Here is a 9,138-nt window from a genome sequence, read left to right as displayed (position 1 = left end):
GTGGCGCCGCCTCGTGGGCGTACAGTGGTACTGCAGCTCCCTCCCACGCCGGTACTGGCACCGCTAAGTGCTGCAGCGTGTGGCACACGCTGGCACCACGGGAGGAGGCGCAGAGACCCGCTCCTCGCTCACCTCCCGCTCACGGAGGTAAGAACACTCAGCACCGGCCTGTCTCACAGCCATGTGGGGCTCCCACCCACCAGGGAAAGGACACCTCAGTCACACTGAGTTGGGTTTGCAGTCAAACTTTACTGTGCTGCATGGCAAGACAGGACAATTAACACCTTGGATGACAATCTGTGTCCCTGCCACACCCTCCCCACAGTCAGCACTGCCCCAAAATGACCCCCCCCACCCCCCAATACCGAGCACCAGGGTTGCAGTTTGGTTTGCTGCAGGTTTTGCCTCGTTTTAAGAGGCAAACCAAGGCCACTTGCCTCAGGTAGTAAACATGGAGATGTTGCTTTTCCTGTTTTGCTCCACAGTAAGGTGGGGAACTGACCCCAAGCCTATAGGCCGGGGGAAGATGTTCCACATTGTTCCCACCCTGGCTGACACAGCCACCCGTCCATGTCAGCATGGGGGGATGATGTCCTCTCTGTGCTGCTGAAGGAAGTGTTGGGCTGCCCTCAGGGATGCAGCTGAGTCAGAGAAGACATGGAATGAGGACTCTGCACCAGCAGCACAGCCAGGAGCAAAGGTGAACTGGAGCCACTCCTCTTCCTCCTCCTCCCCCCCCTCACAAGAGTAGAAAAATACCAGTGTAACTTCTCATAGCTTCTCTCTTTTTCTGGATTATTATATTTTCTTTATAACTCATAAAAAGCTTTTTCCAGCCCCGAGTGTGTGCTCTGCTAAACTTCTGTTCCATCGTGCAAATTGCTGTGGACTTTGACCTCCAAGTTCACCTGCTTCACCTTCCTCCCTTTCCCCTCGCAGGCGCTGCCGCTTTCCCTCAATATATTAATGTTCCTCACGGTGCAGTACCTGCTGTCCAGGGTCTTCTCCGTGCCCCTGGGCAGCTCCACCTTGGTGTTCAGGGGATGCTCCTCAGGAGCAGCTCTGGCAGCTTTGCGCTTCCTCCTCAGCCTGCGACACTTCCTGGCGAGGAGGCAAACTCCGCAGAGCAGCAGCAGCAGGAGGGTGAGAGCAGCGAAGGCGCTGCCCAGGGAAGCTCCTGTCTGGGATAAGGAGGCTGCAATGGCAGCTTCCTCCCTCTCCAAGATCAGGGACTTCATGTTGGTGCCATTCTTGATCTGGTCGCCTTCGTTGTCGTAGATCAAGGAGTCGTCCATCATCAGCCTCCCGTTGGTGTCAGCCAGGTCCCTGCGGCTGCGTGCCCAGCGGCCAGTGAGGGAGCGCTGAACGCGGGGCCCGGCCATGCTCTCGGGGCCAATGACATAGATGACCTGAAGGTACCACTGGTGTCCAGCTTCCACCTGGGAAGAGACAGGCAGAGGACATGTTAACTGTGTCTTTTAGATTCAGAGATTCATGAAATGGGTTGGGTTGGAAGAGACCTCCAAAGGTCATCCAGTCCAACCCCCTCTGCAGTCAGCAGGGACACCCTCCACTAGAGCAGGTTTCCCAGAGCCTTGCTGAGCCTGACCCCCAATATTTCCGGGGATGGGGCCTCAACTATCTCCCTGGGCAACCTGTTGCAGTGTTCTAGCAACCTCATGGTGCAGAAATTGCTCCTCACATCCAATCTCAATCTGCTCTTCTCATTTCAAACCATTGCCCTCCTCCTGTCCCTGCAGGCCATTGCAAACAGTCCCTCTGCAGCCTTCAGGTTGGCACTGGCTTTCTGGGCTGCAAGCTCACACTGTCTGCCCATGTCCAGCTTCTTATCTGTCAGCACCCCAAGTCCTTTTCTGCAAGGCTGCTTTCATCCAGTTCCAACCCCTTGCCATGGGCAGGGACACCTCCCATGTGGCTGGGTTGCTCAAGTGGTTTTGTTAAGTAAAAATAGAGCTGATTGTATTTTTTTTTGTCCTATTTCTCGAGTCACAACAACAAAGCTGAAGGTTTTTGTGGGCAGTAACATTTCTCACCAAGTGAGGTGTTCAGTCTTGTCTCTGGCAACAGCAGCAATTAACACAAGGGAAATTAATAAGACATTTTTAAAGAGCTTCTTCCCCGAGTGCTTTGGAAAGGAAATAACCACCAGAAGAAATCTCTCGTCTCCATTTTCTGTACTGGAATTTGCTTCTTAATTGGCTCCACTGTTAATTAATTAATTAATTAATAACATTCCTTACAAGGCCAAGGAGTCCCTTAAGCACTCAGAGGTCACTGAGTTACAAAAAGCATCTAGGGAGGGACCAAAAAGGCCAGAAATCAGCATATAAAGTTCTGCCCTCAATCAAGAGCTTCCTCTGTGTCACTCCTGTTTCTACCATGATCTGCTCAGCTCCTCTCAGCCTCTGTACCCAGAGCCAACAACTCTCCAAGTATGAAACTGCCAGGGGAGGGTCAGGTTGGATAGCAGGAGAAATTTCCTTGCTGCAAGAGCAGTCAGGGATTGGAAGAGGCTGCCCAGGGAGGTGCTGGGGTCCCCATCCCTGGGGGTGTGTGGCCATGGCACTTGGGGACATGGTTTATTTGCCATGGTGGTGTTGGGTTGGTGGTTGGACTCAACCCAACTTTGGCTTTTCCAACCCAAACGATGGTGTGATTCAATCTGGGACATCCTGGATAGAGAGGCTGAGTTTTGGGCTAGTGCTGTCACTTGGCACCAACCTTGTAGAGTGCATCCACCTTGAGCGTGAAGCCATCGACTCCGGGCATGCTGCTGACGGAATGGAACTCGGAGAGCTCGGAGGCGAAGTGTGCATCGAAAGGCACATCGTGGAAGTACTTATCAGTCACCTCTGGCTGGTTCCTGTCCTGGGAGGCACAGAGTGTTAGCACAGAATGGCTTGGCTTGGAAGAGACCTTAAAGATCATCTAGTCCCAAGCCCCTGCCAGAGACACCTCCCTAGAACAGGTTGCTTAAGACCTCATCCAACCTGGCCTTGGCCACCACCAGGGAGGGGACATCCACAACCTCTCTGGGCAACCTGTTCCAGTGTCTCCCCACCCTCACTGTCAAGAATTTCTTCCCAACTTCTAGTCTTAATTTCCTGTCTTCCAACTTCAATCCCTTGCCTCTCATCCTGTCACTCCAGGCCCTTGTCAAAAGTCCCTCCCCAGCTCTCCTGTAGCCCCTTTCAGGTACTGGAAGGCTGCTCTAAGGTATCTGTGGAGCCTTCTCTTCTCCAGACTGAACAGCCCCAACTCTCCCAGCCTGTCTCCACGGGGCAGGTTCTCCAGCCTTCTGATCATCATCAGTGTGTGCAACCCCTCCCCTCCAAGTGAGGAAGCCATTTAGTTCCCAGGGCTGCAAGAAGCTGAGCAACCAGACTTCTGCAGACACACAGGCTTTGTCCACAGCAGAAAGCTCACCAAGAGGAGAAATCGGTACTTCAGGTGCTTGTTGGGTTGGATACAACCATACTGGGGCCCCTCATTATAGACTGTGCCCGTTGGGTCAAAGAAGGGCACATAACCATCCTTGCCCGTGCACAGGTAGACCTTCTCCAGCTGCAGTTTGTAAGCAGCATTGAGGTTTTGTTCGGGGTTCCAGAGCACGCGGCCGTAGAGGATTTGCCCTGAGGAGGTGGGGAGACAAAGCAGGTAAATCCTCCAAGTCAGCAAGAGAGCCTTTGTTAGAGCCAAGTCCACCCAACTACCCATGGCTTGGGGCCTTGCAGGGTCTTGGTTTGGGTGAGCAGGTGACCACCTCGTCACAGCGTGGGCTTGTGCTGTAGTGTATTCGAGGTGCCACTGTGGCTGCAAGAGAGGCAAAGCCAAACCTGGGTTTCCCCTTTCAGGGAAGTGCAAGGTAGTCTTAGGTAGAACCATAGAACTGTTTTGGTTGGAAGAGACCTCTAAGGTCATCCAGTCCAACCATCAACCTAATGCCACCATGGCCACTAAACTATGCTCCAAAGTGCCATGTCCACAGGTTTCTTGAGCCCCTCTGGAAGTGGAGACACCTCCCTAGGTAGCCTGTTCCAATCCTTGACCACTCTTGCAGCAAGAAAATTTTTCCTAGTATCCAACCTGAGCCTCCCCTGGCACAATTTCAGGCCATTTCTTCTCCTATCACCTAGGAGAGGTGGAGAGAGACTAGGGAGAAGAAACCAACCCTCACCTCACTGCAGCCTCCTTTCAGGTAGACGAATGGTTTGGGTTGGAAGGGATTCATAGATTGACAAAATGGGTTGTGTTGGAAAGGACCTTAAACATCATCCACTTACAACCCCGTGCCATAGGCAGGGACACCTTCCTCTAGCCCAGGTTGCTCAAGGCCTCATCCAATCTGGCTTTGAACACTTCCAGGGAGGGGGCATCCACAACCTTCCTGGGCAACCTGTTCCGGTGTCTCCCCACCCTCACTGCCAAGAATTTCTTCCTAGTCCAACCCCAGGTACCAGCAGAAGAAGCAAGAAGACAACACTAAAACCTACCCTTTGAGAAAGCTCCTTTGTAATCCATTTCTGCCAGAGACATTTCAGCTTTGGTGGGGTCCATCAGGAAGACCTTCTCGTTGTTGCAGAGCTGGAACTCAGTGTTGAGGGAGTAGACGACAGGAACGGGGCGGTTTGTCTGCTGGAAGGCTATGGGGATCAAAAATCTGCAGGTGGGAGAGGAAAGGAAAGGAAAAAAAGAGAGGTTGAGTCTGTGGTGTGCCACAGGTGGGCTGGGACCACAGGGACAAGCCAGCTGGGCTTGAAGCTGTCCTGTGGCCATGGCAGTGGAGGCTCCTTACCGCTCAGGAGCATGAGCCGTGCAGGGCAGGGGCTTGTCTCCAGGCTCTGCCCAGGGCTGTGTGGGCTGCACCGTGCAGGGGATTAGGAAGATGGTGTACTCTCCAGAGTAGTCCTTCCTGGGAGGAGACAGCAGGTGCTGTGGTCACCAAAGGAGGCGCTGAGCTGCTCACCCAGCTGCTGTGTTCACCTGGCATCCACCATTTGCTAATGAGTGGAAGCAGGTGAGACAAATTTCTCAGCAGGACCCCTCCCTCACCCTGGAAATGTCCATCTAGCAGTGGACATGAAATCCTGCAGGCTGCAGCCCAACCTTGCATACTTTGTCACCTCTGGTAGTAGCTACCTCCCCACTGGTTTAGCTGCTAGACAGAGGCATCTGCAAGGACACAGGCTGACTTTCCCTCTGCTGAGACCACCAGGGCAGGAGGCTTTGCAGCTCTCACAGCAGCTCCCTGCTCTAGCTCTGAGCCCCTGAAGAAGGCTGGCGCCTGCCTGCTGTGGCAGCTGGCAGGGAATGTGATAGGTTGGACTGGATGATCTTGGAGGTCTCTTCCGTCGTGGTTGATTCTATGACTCTATGAATGGGGATTGCTTTCCTGGACCTGGATTTGAAACTGCTCTGCTGCAGCTCTTGACTCCAGGTGAGTTCCTCGCTTAAGAAGAACACTGTGCTGTGGGAAGCTGCTGAAGGTGACTCCTCACCTGTTATAGGAGCTGGTGGCTCTCCAGAGCTGGTAGGGGGAGTCGAAAGTCTGAGCACTCCAAAGCAGCTGCAGGTCAAATTCAATTCCTCCCAGGTGGTCTGGAGTCATTAGAAAAGACCTAACATCTGGCAGGCTGTGGTGCTCCATCACAAAGAGCCCTGGGGTGAAGACAAGTCGATGGCAGGTAAGGCAGAGGAGGTGTAGAGCTGACTACTAAGTACAGTAGTCAACACGGGAGACCCCCATGCTAGGGCCTCCTCATGGGGACCTGTTCTGCAGCCCATGTTCTCAGGGATCATTTCACACATTCACAGGGTGCACTGGCTTGGAGGGGGCCCTCAAAGGTCATCTTGTCCAACCACCCCTGCAGTCAGCAAGGACTCCTCCAACCACAGCAGACTGCTCAGGGTTCTAACAAGCCTGACCTTGAACGTCCCCAAGGATGAGGCCTCCACCACATCCCTGGGCAAAGCTGTGGCAGTGCTCCACCTCTGTCATTGTGAGGAACATCTGCCCGTTGGTTGGTCCCCCTGGCAGGCCCCAGACTCTCACCTCTGAACTTGGCCTGTGTCTTGAACTCGATGACCAGCCGCCCGTCCTCGCGGATGTAGATCCTGATGATCTGCAGGCGGGCGGACAGGACACTGTCTGTCTGAATGCCTGCAGGGCAGCAAGAACACAGGCACTGCAGAGGCCACAGGGCACAGCTGGCAGCCCCAGGCAGCTCCAGAAGCCCCTGAGAGAGCTCCACAAAAAAAAATAATCAGTTTGATTGGGATCATCTTCCAAGGAGTCAGCTCCTGCGCCTCCTCCCACAGCCACGGGTGTCACCGAAGGCCTGCTCAAGGGTGAGGCAAGAAACTACAGCCTGCATGGAGTCCTGGGCTTGCTTTTGGCTTCCTCACTCCAAGGAGGACAACGGGGGGCTGGAAGGGCAACCAAGCTGCTGAAAGGTCTGGAGAACAGGGCTGGTGAGGAGCAGCTGAGGGAGCTGGGGGTGTTTAGGCTGGAGAAAAGGAGCCTGAGGGGAGAGCTCACTGCTCTCTACAGCTCCCTGAAAGGAGGCTGCAGTGAGGTGGGGTTGGGCTCTTCTCCCAAGTGACAGGACAAGAGGAAATGGCCTCGAGCTGCAGCAGGGGAGGTTTAGGTTGGGCATCAGGAGAAATCTTTTCACTGGGAAGGTTGTCAGGCACTGGAACAGGCAGCTTGGGGAGGTGGCAGAGTCCTTGTCCCTGGAGGTGTTTAAGAGCTGTGTAGATGTGATGCTTGGTGGCTTAGTGGTGGATTTAGTACAGAAGGGCTAATGGTTGGACTTAATGATGTTGAAGGTATCCCAACCTAAATGAGTCCATGATTAGCCTGTGAGTGTAACTTCTTTTACACCACAGGTCGTAGAGAATCACTCTGGGTACTGCTGGCCTTCATCCCTGAGAGGTCTTCCTCACTCAGGACTGCAGGGCCAGTGCAGGAACAGAGAGAAAGGGAAACCTAAGACCAAAGCAGATCTCCTGTACCCCATCAAACGCCTCAGACCTACCTGTCCTCCAGAGAACAGTGTCATAGAAGAAGGAGAACTCCATCTCTGTGTGATGCTCAAGAGAAGCCCAGCCTCTGGGCGCTGTCACGTAGATGTAGGACACGTAGAGGGGTACGTGGACTGTCAGGAAGGACTGAGCAGAGTCCCGGACCTGCCAACCAAGCCCCAGAAGGCTGCTTAGGGACCATCCAAAGGTGAGGCACTAGCTCACACTCACAGCACCTGCTGCATTCATCTCCTCTGCCAACAGGGAGGGAAAACCATGGAATGGCCCAGGTTGGAAGGGACAACTCTACTGCCACAGACAGGGACACCTCTCAACTAGACTTGGTTGCCCATCCAGCCTGGCCTTCCAACACCACCAGAGAGGAGGTAAAAAACATCCACAACCTCCCTGGACAATCTATTCCAGAGTCTCACCGCTCTCACACTGAAGAACTTCTTCCTAAGCTCCAGTCTAACCCTGCTCTCCCTCAGCTTCAAACCATTCCCCCCTGTCCTGTCACTAGAAAACCAGAGAAAGGCCTGCAATAAGAGAGTCTTCTTCAGTTCTGGGCCATGGATGTGCCAAGTAGAGGTACATGTGGAGACAAAGTATTCCTAAAGCAATCTAATGTCACTGCTCCATCAGGACTGAGCATTGCTGGCAGCAGTCAGTTGGTTGGGATTCAAACTGGAAGAATCTGGATTTAGTTTAGACATGAGAAGAAATTCTTCCCTATGAAGGTGGTGAGGCACTGAAGCAGGTTGCCCAGAGAAGCTGTGGAGGCTCCAAGCCTGGAAGTGTTCTAAGGCCAGGTTGGATGAGGCCTTGAGCAACATGGTCTAGTGGGAGGTGTCCATGCCCATGCTATGGCAGGGTGTTGGAACTAGATAGTCTTTGAGGTCCCTTCCAACCCAAACCGTGGTTTGATTCTGAGATCCTCACTTGAGTGGGATGTAGCTGAGTGATCCATCCTTGAGGGGGCAGTGAGACACTGCAGAAGCCACTCTTGTCTAGCAGAACATTTTTTGGTCAGCCCAGCAGGTGAGAAACTGCTTAGAAGTTTGCCCTTGCTCCACTGTGGAGCAGGACCTGGTGTGCCTCTGCTCTGCTCTTGGCTCCTCTCTACTGGCTAAGCATCAAGTCAGAACGGCCCAAGGGCAGAGCAGAACAGAGGTAGCAACATTTGGTACTTCCGCTACAGCCACCTATTCAAGAAAGACATTTTACTGCTGCCCTGATGATTCAGAGGATCTTGACAGGCTTGAGGTTCAGCAAGTCAAAGTGCAAGGTCCTGGCCCATGGCAGGGGGGCTGGAGTTCCACTTCGAGCCATACCATGGTAAACCCTACGTGACCCCAGGGAAAAGCAAAGCATTTCACAAAGCACAGCTCCCTGCTGGATAAAAGGGGACAATCCACCCTCCAGCTGTCCAGAGCACAGCAGGGACACAAAGTGGACCTCAGGGATGTTGTCTCACCTGGAAGTCAGCAGTGACAGAGCCTCCACAGACATCAATTAACTCAGTCATGTCGTAATAAGCATCGAAAGTCCAAATGCAGCTCTTCAGGTTGAGGTGCTTGTAGAGCTGGATGGTTTTGGGCTCCCTCACCGCCGGGTCAAACTGGTAGGGGCGGTCATAGCCGGGGCCCAGGGTGATGCTGTCGTAGGTCACCTCCTCCAGAAAGCCTGCCTCTGGGGTGAGAGACAGCAGGACACTGGGCACTCCAGATCTGCAACAGCTTGAGGCCAAGGAGTGAGGTCTCATTTTCACTCATATAACTGAGTTTTATTCTGTTAGGGATGTAGCCTGCTCCTCTGCCTTCTCTGTCTCCATCTACCCAGCCTGCTCCTCTGCCTTCTCTGTTTCCACCTCCCTAATGTGCTCCTCTGTCTTCTCTATCTCCATCTACCCAACCTGCTCCTCTGTCTTCTCCATCTCCACCTCCCCAATGTGCTCCTCTGCCGTATCTACCCAACCTGCTCCTCTGCCTTCTCTGTCTCCACCTCCCCAATGTGCTCCTCTGCCTTCTCTGTCTCCACCTCCCCAATGTGCTCCTCTGCCTTCTCTGTCTCCATCTACCAAACGTGCTCCTC

The 9,138-nt window shown here is 53.6% G+C and overlaps 1 protein-coding gene across 1 annotated transcript in view; it reads right to left on the bottom strand.

Moving 5' to 3' along the window:
- Positions 1-774: 774 nt before the first annotated feature.
- The window catches only part of FRAS1 (Fraser extracellular matrix complex subunit 1), a 168,846-nt gene continuing 160,482 nt past the window's right edge, over positions 775-9,138 (bottom strand). Inside the window, exons 65-73 of the mRNA XM_064149740.1 lie at positions 8,522-8,736; positions 7,059-7,209; positions 6,074-6,181; positions 5,520-5,679; positions 4,817-4,933; positions 4,515-4,681; positions 3,448-3,653; positions 2,743-2,889; positions 775-1,439 (exon numbers count right to left, since the gene is read on the bottom strand). Coding sequence (XP_064005810.1) covers positions 855-1,439; positions 2,743-2,889; positions 3,448-3,653; positions 4,515-4,681; positions 4,817-4,933; positions 5,520-5,679; positions 6,074-6,181; positions 7,059-7,209; positions 8,522-8,736 — 1,856 coding nt within the window. The 3' untranslated portion in view covers positions 775-854. The remainder of the gene's footprint in view (positions 1,440-2,742; positions 2,890-3,447; positions 3,654-4,514; positions 4,682-4,816; positions 4,934-5,519; positions 5,680-6,073; positions 6,182-7,058; positions 7,210-8,521; positions 8,737-9,138) is intronic.

This window comes from Pogoniulus pusillus, chromosome 10 (assembly GCF_015220805.1).
Source record: "Pogoniulus pusillus isolate bPogPus1 chromosome 10, bPogPus1.pri, whole genome shotgun sequence".
NCBI classification, from domain to species: Eukaryota; Metazoa; Chordata; class Aves; order Piciformes; family Lybiidae; genus Pogoniulus; species Pogoniulus pusillus.
Note: the sequence above shows the minus strand (reverse complement) of the source record. Positions and strands in the feature narration are given on the sequence as shown.